The sequence below is a fragment of the Aulonocara stuartgranti genome (genome assembly GCF_965226115.1).
Source record: "Aulonocara stuartgranti genome assembly, chromosome: 12".
NCBI lineage: Eukaryota > Metazoa > Chordata > Actinopteri > Cichliformes > Cichlidae > Aulonocara > Aulonocara stuartgranti.
In genome coordinates, this window is record NC_138948.1 from 8,661,077 (window position 1) to 8,681,138 (window position 20,062).

At 36.1% G+C, this 20,062-nt stretch overlaps 1 protein-coding gene and 2 long non-coding RNA genes across 3 annotated transcripts; 1 reads left to right on the plus strand and 2 right to left on the minus strand.

Annotated features, from left to right (window-relative positions):
- Window positions 1–688: 688 nt before the first annotated feature.
- LOC309719752 lies at window positions 689–4,284 on the minus strand. The gene is made up of 8 exons (XR_014280311.1): window positions 4,198–4,284; window positions 3,682–3,721; window positions 3,490–3,536; window positions 3,133–3,177; window positions 2,261–2,290; window positions 1,731–1,799; window positions 1,450–1,524; window positions 689–1,053 (listed from the first exon to the last, which is right to left on the minus strand). It is a non-coding gene; the product is annotated as an uncharacterized lncRNA (long non-coding RNA).
- A 664-nt stretch (window positions 4,285–4,948) lies between these two features.
- Window positions 4,949–5,908, plus strand: LOC309719753. The gene is made up of 2 exons (XR_014280312.1): window positions 4,949–5,056; window positions 5,684–5,908. It is a non-coding gene; the product is annotated as an uncharacterized lncRNA (long non-coding RNA).
- A 7,186-nt stretch (window positions 5,909–13,094) lies between these two features.
- On the minus strand, window positions 13,095–20,050 carry hscb (HscB mitochondrial iron-sulfur cluster cochaperone). The gene is made up of 6 exons (XM_082556105.1): window positions 19,581–20,050; window positions 19,389–19,485; window positions 15,069–15,158; window positions 14,775–14,919; window positions 13,485–13,532; window positions 13,095–13,332 (listed from the first exon to the last, which is right to left on the minus strand). The coding sequence occupies exons 1-6, from the start codon at window positions 19,946–19,948 to the stop codon at window positions 13,238–13,240; spliced, it is 843 nt and encodes a 280-aa protein (XP_082412231.1). The 5' UTR covers window positions 19,949–20,050; the 3' UTR covers window positions 13,095–13,237.
- Between the last annotated feature and the right edge of the window lie 12 nt (window positions 20,051–20,062).

A 20,062-nucleotide genomic window follows, 5' to 3' on the forward strand; every position in this document is an offset into this window, starting at 1 on the left:
CTAAGTTTTCTACAGACCATGTTGACTGGTTCACAAATTGTGTAACTAATTAACAAGACAAACCTAATATGCACCAGTGGGAGACTAGGCTAATCTAAGTTGTGTGAATCATTTAAAAAAGAAATTGCAATGAGAAGAAGCACGTGTATTTGACAGGTGCAATGCACCCCATCAAACCAAAAATCATTTGAAGGAATACGTGTGACAAGAGGTCCTTCACGCCCATACGGTAAAAAAATATATTTTAAAATACATTTTGAAATATATTTCAAAATATACAAAAAATGGCCAAAAAATATATGTGCTAAAATACATTTTAAAATATATTTATATATTTAAAATGTATTTTAGCACATATATTTGTGCACATATATGTGCTAAAATACATTTTAAAATATATTTATATATTTAAAATGTATTTTAGCACATATATTTTTTGGCCATTTTTTGTATATTTTGAAATGTATTTCAAAATGTATTTTAAAATACATTTTGAAATATGTTTATGTATTTTGAAATGTTTTTTAGCACATATATTTTTTGGCCATTTTTTGTATATTTTGAAATATATTAATAAAATATATTTCAAAATACAATTTAAATTTATTTAAAATCATTCAAAAAAATATAAATTTAACCCTTCATATATTTCTAAGAAAACACATTCACATGTAACATCTGAAAGAAATCTTTATTTGATGTTTAAAACATACATATAGCATATCAATCAAGCAAGGAATATTCATTTTATAAGTTTATTCTCATTACATACTTAAACATTCTAAAAGAAACACACACACATATACATATATGTGTGTGTGTGTGTATATATATATATATATATATATATATATATATATATATATATATATATACATACACACATATATGTGTGTGTGTGTATGTGTATATGTGTGTGTGATTGTATGAACATAAGTCAGCATACTTAAAATGTAATTTCTTTTCCTTTTCCAGCAGTCTCAGTTCCCCCAGCTTTCACGGCAATCCTCAAAGCCCTTCTGGACACGCTGGGAAACCCCTTCCTTACCGCCACTGTAACAAACAAAAGTCACAGTTCTATTACTTTTATCAGAGTTAAAATAAAAATGTGATTTATGTTAGCTGGCTTCATTTAGCAAACAGATATTTCTGTTTATATAGATACAGATATTAATACAGATATATTTTACGCATAATTTTACCTCTTTTTTTTTCCTAGATGGGAAGTCTATCCAGTTCACATTACAGTAATGCTAACACCCCTTTTGGTCGTCTCTCCTTACCTTCCAGCATTCATAAATCTGTTGACCTTCTTTGTCTGAGACCAACCACTACAATGCATCATCACCTATTTGTATTGGTAACTTACTTTACAACCTATTTTAATGGTTGCAAAGTAAGTTACTTGTGCTGTATGCAATTTTAGATACACAGAAAGTCTTCACTTACTATATATGGCTGTCATAGTGTCCTTATCAAGGGCAGTTCTTCACTCTGCGCCGATGTCCGTTTTGCTCTGTCCTCCTATAAAAAGCATGAACATTTGAGTGTTTGACTAGTTTTAGATTTCCAAAAATTTGATATTTGTACAACTAAACATTTGAACTACAATATATGCTATTGAGCGATACTTTTATGGGTAATTTTTGGTAAAGAAACTGGTGACAGAGTTGTAGGCTTTTTAAAGTACTATTAGCTAACCATTTGAACTGACTTTCAAAGCTGATTACCTTTTAAATTGCTGTGGATCAAAACCTCCAGTGGGAAGGCGGCCATTAGAAGAACACGCACCATTGAACCTGAAAATAACAAAAACAAACAAAAAACAGAACAATATATAAGAGTCCGGTAGGGTAATAAATCTCTTCTGAAGCAATATAGTTCATTTTGGGTGAAAAACAAAACATTCCTCTAAAATATATATACTGACATCAGCAATCAACATCATGATTGTAATTATTTCCTTTTTAGTACATCTACTGCTGTTTGCATGTGTCAAGCACTACGACTGTATCTATGCATATAAATTCACCATATATATCCAGCAAAAATGTTTTGTTATAGTCAAAAGGAAAACAAACAAAGGCATTCAATCAGAGGTGAGAAATTAATTGGGAATATGAATTATAGGTGAACTATTCTTTACCTACTAGCAATCAAGCTTCTTTAACCAAGAAGCTTGAAATATTTGAATGTAAAATAAAATAAATAAATAAATAATAATAAAAATAACATGATGTAATTAAAATGCACAACTTACATTAAGGAAATCTGCATTTGTATCCACAGGCTAAAAGTAAAACAGTAAATGTGTTAGTGATAGTACAGGTATTTGTAAAAAAAAAAAAAAAAAGAGGCAGTAACTGTGACGCTTCTAGTGGGATGCTAAATGCAGAGATTTATATTTACAGTATAATACTGCATGTACGGGTAACTGTGTTGTGAACTGTAACTGAATATTAGAGAATCTCAGAGAAATTAAATGTATTTATTTTTTGAATTTATCAATCATAAAACCGTCTGTTTTGAAGGCCTGTTACGATAGCGACTTTTTGTTGGTCGGTATATTGCCCCATAAACAATTGCGACAAGTTATGTCATTGTCATTTTAAGACCATTTTATGTCTTTGAATGTATAATCATAATATAACACCATAATAATGCAAGATCTACACACTTTCAATTGACAAACCAACATCTAATTCTTAAAGTATTTAGATCATTGAAATTAGGAATCAAAATATTAGATACCTTAAAAACTTGAATAAATAGTAAATTTTCTAACAAATAGAAAACAATGTTATTTAATGTTATTGTTTTGTTATCATTATATTTTATTTTTGTAAATATAATGGCGGATAAATTACATCATCAACAATTATTGAGGTCATGTACATGTATTGTGTGTTAAGTCGATATATCGATTATTGTGATAGGCCTACTGTTTTTGTATCATAACGAGCTTGTCAAACATGCATGACCACTAAACAATGTCTAAGCAGTAGTATTGGTCTGAATGACAACAAACATAACTAGTGTTTTGGAAAATCTGTTAGAAAACAGTTATTTCAATAATTATGATTAGCATGTGACACAGACACCGCATAAAAAACTACAACAACAAATACTTACTTTAGGAGGATGGGGGAGGGCAGCATGAGGTTGAGACTTTGACATCTGTAAAAAACAAATTCATGTATTACAAACAAGTCACTTAAAAATACATTAATGTGGCAGACTGTTCCCTGTTCAGATGCAGTGTATAAGTACAATCAGGGCTGTCACAACAATGGGGTGGGGCCAAGTGGCTGCAACCCTAGGTACAATGTGCAGGTATATATAATTACATATAATATATGTGAATAAAGCAAGAATCTGTTTAGGTTAGTCACTGTGCTGACTGATGCTTGCTAGGTTTATATGATTGCAAACTGCACAAAAACAACAACAGCAACAACATTAATGACAATGACAAACAAAATTACTTACATTTATGTAAATCTCACATTAGGAAGATCTGCATTTGATTTCATGGGCTGAAATAAATAGGCAGAAACATTACTGCTAAAAAAATAAAAAACAAAAACTCTAAAAAGCCTAAAAATGACTTAAAAAGCAAGGAAATGTGGAACATTGTAATTAGCGAACATTAATAAAGCATAACTGTTCTTTGTTTCTAACCTTGGTAAGTACTCTGTAGCCAGAAGGAGAGGTAGGATTTCTGTGAAAGCCAAATTAAATGTGAATAGGCTTTGATAGTTATTGAGAAGGCAGAATAATAAGAAAAGGTAAAAGTACGTCACAATATAATTAATTAAGTTACATATTTTGATTACCAAATTATGGAAGCGTGGAGCTGCCACCCAGGCAAAAGAAAAATAGAGCTGTATCACGTTATGACTTGAAATGTTTATTGTTCTAACATTATGCTTTTCATGTTTGTATAATATAATATCACGTTATTATAATATACATAATTGTCACGTTCGCACAATATTGTACGGACGTGATAATTATGTACATTTTTCGTACAATGTTGTTCAAACATGTTGTTCAAACATGATAGTATATTGTTAGAACGATAAACTTTTCACGTTATAACGTGATATACTTATATTTCTCTTTTGCCTGGGTGGCAGCTCTACGCTTCCGTTCCAAATACACGAGAATAAAGTAATATTATATGGGAAAAGGCACCTGCTAGCTTGATGATGGAGGCTTCTTAGACTGGCCACCCGCCTTGGCTTCTTGTCGCCACTCCACGAAATAAAGGTCCGTTTCCTCCATGCCGGCTAATTATTCATCCTCATTAAAATCTCGTATATGTTCAGTTGGCAGAATTGAGAATTTTACATCTTCCAACCACTTAATTAACGCGAACATAATCGGCTTGTTTCTTCCCGTCTCCTGTATCCGGCCGTTCCTCTCGCTGTCAGATTTCGCGCCTCAGAGACGTCGTTATTTTTCAAAAAAAAAAAAAAAGAAGAAAGAAAGAAAGAAACAGTAACAACTACTAAAGAGAGTTTTTGCACGTTCATTGCACATTTGTGGGAATGTTTAAATATTTAATTTTTATTAATTACTTTTCATTATATCTTTATTTTTTAAACCACCGTGGCAATGCGCATGCGCATACACTCCTGCACGCAAAGGGCTTTGGAGTTGACGTAATGTCGCAATGCATTGTGGGAGCGCAGCACCATCTTGGCAGGTCACGAATCAAAACAAGATTGCTACGAACCATTCTGAAACGTAGCTCAAAAGAAAATGACGGTATAGAGACAGATTCTGTCCAGATGCAAAGAGACGGTACTTGATTGTTGAAATGTGGACCCGTATGAAATATAGCCGTGGAGTAGAAACCCTGAAGACCAAACCGCTATTGACTTAGCATGATCTACTCTCATACCTTGTCTGTGGAGTCAGAGCATACACGGCGCACCAATTTCGCAATTATAAATCTCTGGAGGCGCACATCCAATTCACCAAGGACTGGGTACAAGATTTGGCTATTTTTAAGCCTCCACGTTGTGAGTACGCCGTCATTCAAGCAAAGGTAAGTCAGCTTGAGTACTGCGAGTAAAATGCGTTTGATTCCCCCCAACATTCAAATTAGTGCTAGCAAAAATTCATTCGTGAGGGGGAAATTACAGTGAGAACATGTAGAGGCTCTGTTAGAGGGATAACATAGTGAGTTCAGTGCATTGATGTGACATTGTCCTGAAGGATTTAGTTATTCTTTATGGTTAAAGAAATTGCCCTAATTAATTCATATTTATTATAAATAATCCTAATTACACATCTTGCTTCCTTGTTTGTGTCCTGTGTCACTAAAAATACATTCTGTTTTAGTTTTATACATTGATTAATGACCTGCAGAATCTGCTTGTCATATTAGGTGTCCATAGTTGTCACTTAAAGTCGAACTTTATGTTTTCTCCCTCTTGAAAGTGATTACATCCTTGCATTACATACTTTAGGTTCATTTTTTGCTGATAGGTTTCTAAAAAGAAACATGCAGATTTAGAATATAACATGCAGCGTTCTATAGATGGATACATAAAAACACTTTATTTGTTACATTTATGATAAATGGATTTGAAAGTAAATAAAACACATTTGTGTCGGCCTTGGCTTATTAAAGTTCTTGTCTTTAAATGAACTTTGTCTGTGTGTGTTTTAGGTCCTGCACTCTTAAAGACTGAATTGCAGCATTGCAGCCACAGGTCATTGTGAGCATCACAGGGAAGGTTGAAGCCGCCCACTGCAGCTGTATGGCTAGAGTTGTGGAGACTTGCAGCCATGTCACTGCTCTTCTGTTTAATGTAGAAGCAACAGTGAGGATCTGTGGCACAAGGACTGTTACAGATGAACCTGCATACTGGGTTTTGCTGGGTAATATGACCAAGATACAGCCAGAGGTTGGCCATAAGATAGACTTCTCCTCTTCAGCTGCCCAAAAAAAAGGTTCTTGATCAAAACATAAACAGACCATTCGTTGTGACAGGTAAAAGAAGCCATCCTCAAAAAAGAAAAGTTCCACCTGCTACTGTGGAGGAGTTGGATCAACTGATGGGACAATATTTTTCCAAGCATAGTTCTGTTCTGAATAACCCATAATGTTTTAATTTAGGGGGCCATGTAAATACTTTGCATTTACTGAATATGTACTTACTAAATACCACTGTTCAAAAGTTGAATAAAGAAACAAAGAAATGTTTGCCTATTTTTAATTAAAAGCACTTTGTCGAACATCACATCAGTTACAATGTAGAAAAAATGTTATGTATAGTTTACAAATGACAAAATGTTCACATAAAATCATGACAGCATTTGTATAATATCACCCACTACTAGCATTCTGTAATTTACTGTCTCTTTTGAAAACTTATCACTACATAAACAGCACAAGACTTAAAAGTATTTAACAAGAGCATTTTTCCCTGGTTTTACTACCACACTGGGGCACATGTTCACCAAAACGCAGCAAACCTTTGCCATCTTATCCAGGAAGGTCACCTTTTTACCCTCACATGGAAGAAGTAATCTGATTGGCATGGTGGTATGTAGCATGTAGTTTGAAGCAGGGATTTCGTAGTGCCCCATGTGTAGTGTTGGAACCCAGTCAGGATTTGTTTCATTCATTTCATAGGCTGGTTTGTTGCAATAATGCCAAATAATTAGCAACTCTATAAATAGAAGGTAGTTCTGCATGTTTGTTCTAAGTTTGTGCTATTGAAAATAAAATTAACAGGCTATAAATAATAATATGAACTTATTTAGAACTTACCTGAATGAAAATACTGGAGCACACCAACAGATATCTGTGGCTGGTAGAGAACTGAATATCAGCTCGTCTCGCAGCTGCTATCCAGGCTAGACGCCTTCTTTTGGTAACATCCAACACATAAGCTCCCTCATGATGTTTCCAGGTGAGGAAACAATGAAAAGAGAGCCTGTTTTCAAGCTTATTCCTTTGTCGGTAGTGCAATCTAACATTACAACCGACCACACAGCAAGCATTTGTTTGGCCTGCTAATATGGTGCCTTGACCAAAAATCCTGGCTACGCCCCATCCTGTAAGATCACGCTCCAGAGCCCTATTAACGTACGGATCTAGAAAGAAGACGCTGCATTTTTAACTCTGAGGGAGATGGAGAATGAGCCTATTTCCAAAACAGTGGAGTGTGTTCCTTTAAGTACTAAATTGTATATATTGTCAAAAACTAAAGTGTACATAGCAGTTGTTGTATCTTGTTTACTGTATCACTGACAGATAATTTCAAAGTCAATGAACGCTACATTATAGTGAGATATTGTGTAATGTGAAATACTGTAAGCAAATGAATAAACAACCTAATTCGTGATAGACCTTTGACTGTTTTGTTTGAATCCAACTGTTTTTTGCAGATGTGCATAAAACATGTTACTTTTAGTATTGTTATCATTATCATCATTATTGCACTAAATAAATTTTAAATAAAGGATACTTTGATATACATTCTACTGTAAGGTTGGAAATGTATTTTCTTCACCCTAAAATATGTTTTGAAATGTATTTTGGTTTGAAAGAAATATATTTTCAATTTCAAAAATATATTTTTTTGGAGCATCACAAATACAAAATATATTTACCATATATTTGAAATATATTTTGGCCAGGAAAAATGTATTTTTTTACCGTATGGGACAGGGCAGTTGATAAGGGGATTACTTGACTGGTGCTTTTTGGCAAGCCAATACCCCATTCTTAGAAGTCAGAGGGATTTGAAGATACACATACAACCATGTGTGCACAAACACACAAAAACACTGTGTCTAAATGCTCGAGCTTTTCCCTCATATTGCTGAGGAGAGCACAGATCCCACCAGAAATCTCCCGGCAGGGCCTATATCAAAAGCTTAGTCTGCTGCAGCAAGGATCACACCTCTGGGAATTCTCCCCACAAACACGTAGCTGAGAACAAAGGCAGTTATTGTCAAAGTGTGTTCTGATTTAACTTATAATTACATTCAATGAGGAAAAGCAAGGCAATCTAGGCTGTGTGAGATATCACATCCAAAGATTCAATGAACCGATTTGCCATAAAAGCTGAAGATAAAATGAAACAAGGAGCAGAAAACTGAGACAATCAATGAGGAAGGTGATGCAAGCTTCCCACATATTTAAAAAGCAGAGGGAAAAAATATTATTACAGTATTCGTATCGTGCTACAAACTTCTGTTGCTCATGTTTAATATAAAATGCTGGTGCAAGTTCAGATAAAACAGAACATTACTGCTGTGCTTCATAATTCGTGGGTACTTTTGTGTAAAATACTGACTTCAGGAATTTCATTTCTTGAGCTGTTGTGTTTCAACTTTTTACATTGCCTCAGAAAAATTCTACAGCTCTTTGTCCATTCATACATCCTTGTAACTACTTATTCAGTTCAGGGTCGCAGACGGGCTCTGACATGCAAAATGCACCGATAACAACAAAAAAAGAAAATTTTAGAAAGAAAATAACAAAACCAAAAACACAACAATTATACAGAAAACTTCAATGCAATCAGTGGAACCTAAGTCGGTGGTGACAGGCACAAATCTTTTCTCAGTCTTTGCATGAATTTTAAACAGAGTTTGAAAGGATGAAAGATGAGATTGGAATCATAAAGTACCTTTTTAACAAAGGACATTTGAAATTAGAATTTCATACACCACAGAGTGTGAAAACTTATTATCAGTGTTTAACCCACCAACAGGGTCTCTGCAATTGGTATTACAAGTCTCTCACTTGACCCAAGCTTGAATACAGAAACTAGCCATTTTATACTATGTACAATAAAAAAAACTCTCATGTTATTAACAGTGTGTTTAAAAAATAGACCATCTTAGCCTCACAATTAGCATTATACCTGACTGATGTATACACATCACATTATATGACATAATAAGTGCAGCATATCCACCTTCCTTTGTTAGTTTAAAGCCAGGAGAGTTAACAGTTTTGCTGATATACTCTATGACAAAGAGTATTAGTATTGTTTTTATTTTAGCTATGTGTGGTCTCTTGATGGAGACAAACATTGGCAAACATACAGAGCATTGGATAACACTGGCAGGCAGAACAGGTATCATCAGTGCTGATTCACTGCAGTGTGCTTTTGGCGTTTGAACGGACTTTTTCATGATATATGTTGAAAGGTGATTTACATTGTATGAATGCCCTTATGATTCTGATCTCATTGATTTCCTCCTCCCTCCCATTTAGCAGTACATAGGGAAAGGACTTACTGTGTACTACAGAAAAAAGAAATTATATCTACTTGTCACCAATGACGGTTTCCATCCACTCAAAATAAATAACATTCTTCGTACATTTAAATGAGTATTCTGAAAGGGTAATGTGTGTGTGCAAGTAAGCAATATGAAAGTTATAACATAATGATTATATAATTAATTTACACTTGACACCTACTTTATTGCATACACCTTGCTTGTTTGGGTTAGACCCATTTTTGGCACAGGCTCAATACGTTTCTGGAAATATTTCCGCATAGATTTGGATCCATATTGACATGATAGCATCGATGATGTGAATCTCCCTTTTCACCACATCCCAAAGGTGCTCTGGTAGATTGAGATCTGCTGCTTGTGGGGCCATTTGACTACAGAGAACTTAATGTCAGATTCACCAGCTTGAAACCAGTTTGAGATGATTTTGAGCTTTGTGACGTGGCGTGTTACCCTGCTGAAAGCAGCCATTACAAGACGGATACCCCGTGGTCACAAATGGATAGACATGGGCAACAACAATACAGTTGGCTATGGCTTTTAAATGATGCTCAATTGCTACTAAGTGGCCCAAAATGTTCAAAGTGGCCATTCTCTCACACTATTACACCACTAGTAGTAGCCTGAACTACTGATACTAGGCAGGATGGATCCATGTTTTCATGTTGTTTATGCCAAATTCTGACCCTTCCACCAAATGTCGCAGTGGACTAATCAGATTAGGCAACATTTTTCCAATCTGCACTTGTCCAGCTTTGGTGAGCTCATGCAAACTGTATCCTCAGTTTCCTGTTCTTAACTGACATAACCCATCTGCTTGAAGGTTCAATAGGCGAAGTATTCAGAGACATCTGTATATCTTCTTCCATCGCTGATTAGATATTTGCATGAACAAGCAGTTGTGCAGATGTACCTAATGAAGTGGCCAGTAAGTGTGGACAGTCCCGATCCAAATATTCAAAGAGAACATTTTATAGAGCAGCATGTTTTAAGTAAGCTATAGCTTAGAGACTCTCTTTTATGACACAGAGACTCCAGTTATTAAAAGAATGAGGCAAACAACAGAAAACACACTAAATTGAGAGTGGGAAGAAAGCCTAATGGTGGTAGATTATAATGGTATTACTACTTTGTGAGACACAAGTAGGATACACGCAGCAGGCTTGAGGTGTCTGCGGGATGATGGGACTGACACTCAGCGGATGAGTCACACACAAGCTAAGCAGAGGGGTGAGGATCATAAAGACTTCTGCTCAGCTGTGAGCAGAAAAGAGCGTTGCTCCATTGAGTCATCCTCTACTGGTTTTGACCTTTGTCACTCAGACCTTTATCTGCTGACTGTTTACATCCATAGCTGAAGGTCTATATTGAATCCTTGGGTGTTTATACTCCTTCGTTGCAAGCCAAAGATGATGTAATGAGGGATTTTTCCAGTAGGTTTTAGTCAAAAGTGCTGCAATGGCTCACTACCTTTGCAGTTTAATGGGATTATGACAACATTGTGATATATTAATCTTGTTGTGATATTTATGCTAAGCTAATACGGAGATGAATTACGCTCTGACTACAACCAGTATTAGTCACAATTTTAGAGGCTTTTGATATTCTAAAATCAAGTGAAACACTTGCCTGGAGTACAAAATAAGCATCGTCTATCATTTGACTTTAGATCAGCAAAAGTATTACTTTTTAGTACGCATCTCATTATTACTGCAACAGAATTTAAAGAATATTTTGAAATTTTGGGACGTACACATCTGCTTTCTTGCTAAGAGTTTGACAAGAAGATTTATATCACTCTTATGTGGATCCTTTAAGTATTAAACTATAGCCAGGAGCTAGTTAACTTTGCTTGCATAAATTTGGGGGAGAAAAGAGACACATTGCCTTCGGTTGCTTTGGAATCGAATCAAAGTAACAGTCTATGTGCTGTCACTGTGCAAGTACATATCCAGAACATATCATCTAGTTAAACTGTACACTGGTATTTCTGACGATTAAAACACTGAGAGACAAAGTAAAAGGCGATGGCGAGCTAATTTTATTTCTTTGGGACAAAACCAGGATAGCTATTCTTCTTTTACCCCTATATGCAAATCCAGAGATATGAAAAAAGAGACATGGGTCTTAAAATTTTGAATGTGAGAGAATTTCACAAAAACAAAAAAGGTAGAATTCACAAGTCTGAATTTAAAAAATATAAAACTGTGTCCGATGTGACTGGTGATTCTAGATTAGATAACTGAACAATGCTTAAAAAATTGCTTTAAAAAATTGAGCAGACAAATACCTGGGAGATGCCAAGTTTGCACTACTTTTTTCTTGAAAACCTTTAGTTAAGCTGACCAGCTACAGGCTGGAACTTCATATTTAGTGACCACACATAACAGCGGTATCTTCCCATGTCATCGAAATCTTGAAATCAAAAAAGCTTATTTTGCCAGATGTACAACCATTACAGTAACTAAGGGGAATTCTATGTCCTGGGTCATGTAGACCTCAATATAACTGTTGGATTAAACCAGTGCAGCATAACTAGTAAACACTCCATCAGCAGCAGCACATTATGTAGTGCGCCTGAAGCTGACCTAACTCATTCCAGAAGCTGCACAGTGGTCACATGTACCTAGGTCCTTTGCCAAGCCATCCCATCCAAGTCAATTTCACAGCTCGCCTGTAGTGAGTTTTTTCCCTTCTTTCTTCTCTTTCAAACTCAATTTCAGCAACTTCTGGGAGACAGCAGTGGCCTCACTGTTAGTCGATCACATTTTCTCATTAATTTAAAGGCACCGTAGTTGCTGTTTAATTCATTGTCTATCCATGTGCATTAAGGAAACTGCTTCGCCATAGTTTAAAAAACCCAAACAGCCTCAGACGTATGACACTGTTGTTCCAGACTTGATAAACCACCAGTCAGGATGTGTTACAGTAGGATGTTCCGGAGGACTGTCACACAGAAAAAAAAAAAAAAAGAGTAAAACTATTCATACACATACAGTTTAGTGTGTGATCCTAGTATATACAAATGATATTTTTTACAGGATATGTGAGCTAATGGCTCTCTCAGATGAAGTGCCTCACCACATATGTCAGAGTAGTTACACCTCTATCAGTATCTTTCTACATGTGATTTGAACTCCAATTTGTAATTACAAAATTATGAGGATTTTTCTCTATTACATTAAAAAAAAAATGAAAAATGAAAGCATGTGTATGTGAAGGTGCATGAATTTGCATTCTGATGCATGCACCAGTACGCTGCTGGCACAGGTGTGCAGGGGCTATTTACATTCATTTTATGAGCTATAAATGACAGAGCAGGAATCTTAGATTCATCAAATAATCGTCATTCAGTGGGGGTCATCCTGATTATCATAGCATTAAAGCGACATATGAAACAACCATTAATAATTCATAAGGTTGTCCGCCTCAATTAAGGGCTTCCTTCTGGTCTTATATCTGGCTTGTACACCAAGTATTGGTTTTCTTTATGATTGTTAAGGTGTTATGTCTCCACCTAAAGGTACTCCGAGGAACTGTGTGGGGATCGTTCATCTATGTGTGAGCCCCACATGACAAAAAGCTGAACTGATAGGCAGGATAATCATATAAACACTCAGAGCAGGATTTTAATCAGAGCCAATTATAGATCTCTGTCATATTTAATGACACATTAGGTACAAGTTGATACAATTAGCCTTGTGAAATTAGTGGAATTCAAGGGAGATATTGTACTCATCCAATTACAGATATATATCTATAGTTTTTCATTGGGAAAAAAAGCAATTATTACCATTAATGCAACTGTAGATAATGCATTACAAGTAAAGTTTTATTATTCAGCTTTAAAAATACCATTACATGCTCCCAAGATAAATGTACTTGTGCAATTGTGCAATTCTATACAGAACATTTTAAAGTGTCAAAAATGTTTCATAAAGTGGTTTAAATAGTGAGAAAACTACAGGAATTCTGAAAGTTTTTCCTTTACTTTCTCTTCAATGTTTGCATAGTATTTCATTTGGACAAGTATTGCTTTTGCGGCCTGTAGCTCTCCTGAAAAAGAAAGAAAGAGGGTGAAAAAGGAGGTTTAATCAATGACTCACTCAGTGACTTAAAGGGAAGCTTCAACTAGATTACAAAACACACAAAGAAGAATGAGTGGGAGGAATAGACACTGTTTCAAAGCAGCATCTGAATATTATTACCTTTACGAAGAGCAGCATCTATATGCGCTGTCAAGTCTGCCAGTTTTCCTGCAGGTAAGGAAAAGGCAAGTTCTATATCTGCACGTGTTTACAACATACCCCACACGTGGTGCTGTTTATTCACAGTGAAGAGATCTACTTAGAAACTGTACAGATTCTATACACATAGGCAAGTCTGTCACGTACTGACTTTACTGGGAGGCAATTATGACTGTTTCTGTAATGTAATGGGTCATTTGTTATGTAAAATTGGGGGCAAATTAAAAACTACTGTAGTCAGTGAAACTGTTCCCATTGGACAAGCACATTTCCTAATATCCTATGATTTGTCCTCTTCAGAGACAAAGTTAAATTTTAATCATCCTTAAGCTCAATAAAAACTCATCAAAATCTGCAAGTTCTGCCACATGCGGCATGATGTGAGCTATACTGAATTGAATCTGAAGGCACACAATTGTATCTGCTCCATCAACCAGCAACTGGCTCTGTTTGAAAAATCCAAAACAATTGTATAGGGACATTGTCTTTAAGGACTAATAGATAGCGGCGTGTGGAGACTGCTGTCTGCCATGTATAAAGCCCCTTGCAGTAGCAAACAGACATACATTATGCTGAGCGTTTTGCACTACAATTGACATTTAAAAATGTTTTTCTTGTGACACCTTCAGCGTGAGCAGTTTTGAATCACAATGAGAAATTCAAAGCTGCTCACACTGCATTTCCTGGGACACGAGTACATTCTTCCATAATCCAGTTTTTTTTTTTTAATCCTGTTCATTTTTAGTATTTATTCTGCATTAATGATTCTGAGTAATTACTGTGTATTCAGTGTTTAATGACCTTTTCATTCACTATATTTCATTGTTCATGTCATTCTCACCTTGGATTCAATCTGCCTACATATGCACTCCACCAGTGCTGGTCTGTTTGGTTGCTGTGAAAATGGGTAAATCCCTTGCTTCTCTGTTGTATTTCTGACAAGAGTAGCTCCTTGAGGAGTGTTAGATGTAGTGCTACACTGCACTTGAGGTTACTATGGTAACCACAGGTGTTTCCAGATAGACCAGAGCTGAAATCTAAGGGATTGCAACCTTGACCCTTAAAATCAAGCATGTGTGCAGTTCAGCCATTAAGTGATTCTCATCTCACACTTTAATAACTGACGATTTAGACTGAAGTAGATACATCTGACATGCAGAAAAATGTACATTACACATCCACTTTTGCTACATTAGGCAAACGACTTGCTAGAAATCTACTTAAGTAAAGTTAAAATAACAACTTGTTTACCTTTTATATCTCGGCCAATCATAATGGCCTCTTCTGGAGCCTGTGCTTCATCGAGGGCCTCATTAATCTCCATCAGCTTCATTAGAAAATTTGAATCAGCTCCAGAGTCTGTGCCCTCTTCTATATTCATTCCCTCTAGTTCCAGCTGAAACATATGATGGGAATCTGTCAAAGGTTGCTCCTTTAGATGTAAGACACCAGTCTTGACTGCCAAATGGTGACGAACGTGATCACACAGACAGACCTTGTAATTACGAATTTTGCTACAAGTTAAATCAGAGATTTGAAACTCACCATATAAAGACCACGACTCAAAGGCTTAAGCAGAGTGCCGTATGCTTTGTTAATGAGAGCAGACTGGCTTTCTGAATACTCCTGTTCTTTCTGCAAAAGAGGGATGTGTTGTGTTAGGATTATTTCTAAGCATAGCAAGTTCAATCCAAAATCATTTATTAAAAAGGAAAAGCAAGGCTGTATTATAATGTTTTGTTTTTATTTGTATTGCTATGGATTTGAAAGAATGAACCTTTACAATATTCACAGAAAATGTGAGTGATTTTACACTTTGCAATCGCAATCTATAGCATTGTCAAAAACCTTTATGATACTGATAATTATCTGTATGACATGCATCAACTCTTGCAGTCAAGCAGTTTGGGACCCTTCAGGAGATGCAGGTGTGAGTTTGACATGACAAATGTGCGGAAACAAGATGTGAGGTTTGGGTGGGAGCGGGGGTGAGAGCTCCGAAATGGTTGGCAGATCTGAGAACATTTTGCAGCTATCAGGTCTGTCGGCTCTGGTGAAAATCAATAGTCGGAAGCTCTGACCCATGGGCCCATCGCGTGAGGCTGTTTCTCTAATAACAACCAATGCAGTAGGTGGCTGCCTCATATAAGTAATGACTTTTCTATATATGATGCAAACCCCTGAGGGTGGAAGATGTCTAATTAAGAAAAAAATGGCCAGAGGTGGTGATAAATAAAACAGATTCAGTACAATATTGGACAGGTTGTGTATAAAGAAACAATTTAGGCTACCTCTCCCCTCTCACATTCTGCTGAATATGAGTTTAGCTTTCATATCATATCATGACAACATTCTGCCTTTCGCTTTTCCACCTGAGTGTACAGAATAAATTACACCCAAAGCAATACATCTCCTCTCCATCTTGCATTCATAATGCTTATTCTCGTAAACTGCCATGCATTTTTCTTAATGATCTACAAGGGGGGAAATGGAAAATGGGGAGTTTTAACACTATTTACCACATTGTAAAATAACATCTAACACATTAAAACCGATGCACTGGGACAAGCCTTATTTCCTTATGTGAAATTATTAGGCAAGTGATCACCCTTACAGTCTCACCGTAAATGAGCTGTGGGCTCAATAAGATTTGGCAGGAACCTCAAACCTGACACAAAATTCTTTTTTGAACTAAAGGAAGTGACAATTTACAAATGCAAAGATTAAGAAAACATCAGACTTCTTTCCTAAATTAAACTTCTTTCCTTTTATTGTCTATTTCATGGAAAAAAGATCTCTAGTGGTTTAGTATTTACCTCACAAAATTATGGAACTCTTAAATGTCCATTGTACAGGATTTATTGTAAGAAAAGAACATTCAGTATTAAATTAGTGTTTGCACACTGGTGTATGCTCAGCTAAAAATATGATGCAACCCCCCCCCAATAAAAAAAAACAAACAAACAGTAAGGTGAGGGGTAGTCATATTGTTGCAAACTACACCCTCTGTGCTCGATGACACTAATATGGGTGTTCTACCTTCTGCAGTTACATAACCTACCATTTATTTTGCCTGTGGAACTTCTCTGCCCAGCCACTATGCGATTTTACCTGTACATTTGTCATTGTCAGACTCAATTTGGCTGAGTTTGTCAAAACATCAAGCATGAGAAGGCACTGGTTTGTATATTTGCTGAGTCTGGGATATTTACATAACTTAATTACATCAGAAATTTGCTACCTGTTAAATATCCTTTAAATATATGCAACTTAATTACTTAATTACAACTAAATATTCTGAAATTTAGAAAACAAAAATATAGAAACTAAATGAAAGCTAATTGGATTTTAAAGCAAAAAATGTAAACAAATGAACAACCAAAGCTATATAATTATATAACCTTAAAGTTAGCTGCATTCTGTGTGCTCGTCTAAAGGGAACAGAATCCCAGCCTTAGTCCTACATACTGCTCCTTATTAATTTTTGATGAACAAAAAAAAAAAAAAGTATGTCACAGAGTGACATAATGCAAAATAATGCAAGTGATAGGTTTTTCCAAGATATCCTCTCCCCTTGGTACATATCTTTATCTTTCAAACTCTAAATTTGCCATCTCTCAGCACAAGCTGAAATACCCCTGATGACATCACAGCAAAATTGTGTCATTTTTCTTCAACTTGTCAAAACTCTTCCAGAGCAATAGACAATATCATCCTATTTGTAGCTGGGGGGGGGGGGGAAACAAACAAAACAAAAATACTGCCGTGCTACTGTACACCACTGCAGTGGATTTTAGATTAAACAAAGGCACAAAAAAATTTGGAAAACTGATGATATAACTTTAAATATGAGAATGATTTTTAATACGTGGACAAAAATTCTCTTCTGATGACTGCCTGAAGTCCAGAAAACATGGACATCACCAAATGCCGTTTCTCCCATTGAGACCCTCTGCTAGTCTTAACTACTCACTTCCTGCTTGTTTGTATGTCTCTCCTTTCCGTTTTATCTTCATTTACTGAAAAGCATGCTCTTCTATGTTGAGATCAGGTGACTCACTTGGCCATTGAAGATTATCCCATTCTTTTGCCTTGAGAAGTTCTTGGGTTGCGTTTGCAGTATGCTTATCTGTTATGTGCTGTCTGATTTGCTGTATTTGGGTGAACGTGAGAAGAAACTGCACTTGAGAATAGATCCTGCTACTTCTGGTAGCGGTCGCTTGATCAGTAAACACTTGTGGGGCATATTATGTCCCTCCCATAACACTGCATCTACCATGATTGGCAGATGATGAGCCATCTCTCTTCCTATTATGACTTCCTTGTTCTTGAGTGTAACCAGTGTTTTGTTGGTGTTGTCTTGTTGTAAACCATCTACTAGAGTTGCCTTATAATGGTCCATCAAGGCTTTTGGTGTTATTCAGCTGGCCAGTGCTTTCCTAATTTTTCCTTTTCTTTTTTCAGTATTATGGTGACCCTATTTACTCGCAGCAATCTGACATCATATTAAGAACTTCAGTGAAAATCCACTAGATATTAGTTCAAAACTTTGAATGAATGTCAGATATTATATCTACATAAAGTTTCATAAAATACACAAGGAATCAACCTCAGCCTCACCATGACTGTGATTGTCAATCAACTGTCCAATTAGGAGGATCTGAAAATGCCAAAGCAGGTAATACAATACTTTGTATTAAACCCATTGAATCAAAGTTAAAAGTTTGCATTTCAGTGTAATTTTGACAGTTTTAAACATCTTAAATCTACCTTGGTGGTGTACAGAGGCCAAATTAAAAAGACGGTGACATGGACCTTCCTTAGTGTAATTAGAGTTTACATAATGGGTCAATATACACAAACACAATCAGGACTGTCTTGACAATGAAGTAATTGTTTCAGTGATCTTATTAAGCCAAACCGTCCAAATTTATTTGACTAATAAAGAAAATAATCCGCATATAAAACATCTTAATAGTCACAACATCTTACCCCCTATTTTCACTCTATTATTTTCAGGGGAACAATCTCAGCTACTTACTTTCCCTAATCTATCCAAATAGACTCCTGAGTCACAATTTAGCAGCTTGTGATGAAACCTTTTATCCTGGTAGGAGTTACAAAGTGTCCATTCATAAGGCAAGATGAGTAATTGAATGAAAACTTTCTAAACCAAAGTTAACTTTTGCTTTCTTAACCTGTATAAATATTTAATATATTTAATATACCTCTGTTTTTCTCATTTTGGATTTTGCAGTTATAATATAAAATGTTTTGGAACGCAGGTCCTAGTAGGCACTTTTACATTTCACAGCAGGAAAAGCACTAGTTTAATTATCAGCATAAATAACATAAATTCATGTTGGCTTACTGGAGTTGCCTCCTGGTTTTCATAGCTGAAATAAGCAGCCAAGAATCCCTTCAGCTACACTGATGCAATTCAACATGTAAAGCTGTTTATATTACTAGATTTGTCCATTTTTCCCAATTTTATACCCCTTTTTTCTTTTCCCTGAGAAACAAATGCTTGTTCGTCTACACATCTACAATTCCTTAAACTTGCTTCCTATGAATTGAGCTTGCTTGGTAGCTTAAAACAGACCAAGTTCCCTAACCAGGCCCTACATTTGTCAGTGTCTTTTAACAAGCCCATCTTTCTTACTTTGCCCAGAGTTACTCCCATGGCCAAGTCACAATGAATTATCACGACAAAACAAAAATGCACACACAAGTGGACAAATGGGGAGAAGGGGTCAGACCCAATTTCCTGTGTCACAGGGCGACTAATAGAAAGGAAAGTGTTCTCTGACTCACAGACCATCTCACTCAGCAGATCTCTTTCCCCCTTACATTGCCCCTGCCTACCACAGATTTCTGGCTGAAGTTGTCTGGATGAAGAGACCGCTGGAGCTGCAAGTATGTTTTCTGCAGCTTTTGTGTGTCCAGTGTGAATGTGTAGTCACTGAAAAAGGTAACACGTGATAAAATGAATGGACTGGATTCATTTGGAAAACTTTTAAAGATGGTGGCATATGTTAAGGTAAACAAGAAACTCACCAATCCATGATCTTGAAGTAGGATGTCCCTTCTACTGGGGGCTGCACTGCTTTGCATGACACGCAGAAAAATGCAGGTCTTTTGTCAAGAAGATGCTTACAATTCCAACAGTTCAATTTAATTTGACTTGTGCAGCAATTCCTGGGTGAAGCGGATTGATTAGTGAAGTAAAACAGCTCTCTCCCCTTTCTGAGTGCTCTGAAGTTCATGTTGCTGTGCCATGTGCCCTTCCTGTGGAGGCTGGTAGACATACAGTAAGCTGTACATGTAACAGCTTTAGAAACAAGCACTCGGTTGGTGGTTAGCCAGCTTGAGTGCAGTACAGCCCGGGATGAGCCAACAATCCTCAAAGAGTTGACAGACAACATTTCTGGAATTAAAATGCACTACTCGCTGTCGTGCACTCAATAAATACACGAAATGTTCGCTGCCAAAACACATCTCTTCCCGGAAAAACAGGAAGGAAGGGAAAAGGAAGAAGA

Bases quoted from the DNA above. Each gene is read 5' to 3' on its own strand.
- hscb (XM_082556105.1), bottom strand. From the start codon at position 19,948: ATGTTGTCTGTCAACTCTTTGAGGATTGTTGGCTCATCCCGGGCTGTA. The intron at 15,159-19,388 runs GTAGGCAGGGGC...CCTCTTTTGCAG, and splicing joins ACTTCAGCCAGAAATCTGTG to AAAGAACAGGAGTATTCAGA. The intron at 13,533-14,774 runs GTAAACAAGTTG...CCTTACCTGCAG, and splicing joins GATTGGCCGAGATATAAAAG to GAAAACTGGCAGACTTGACA.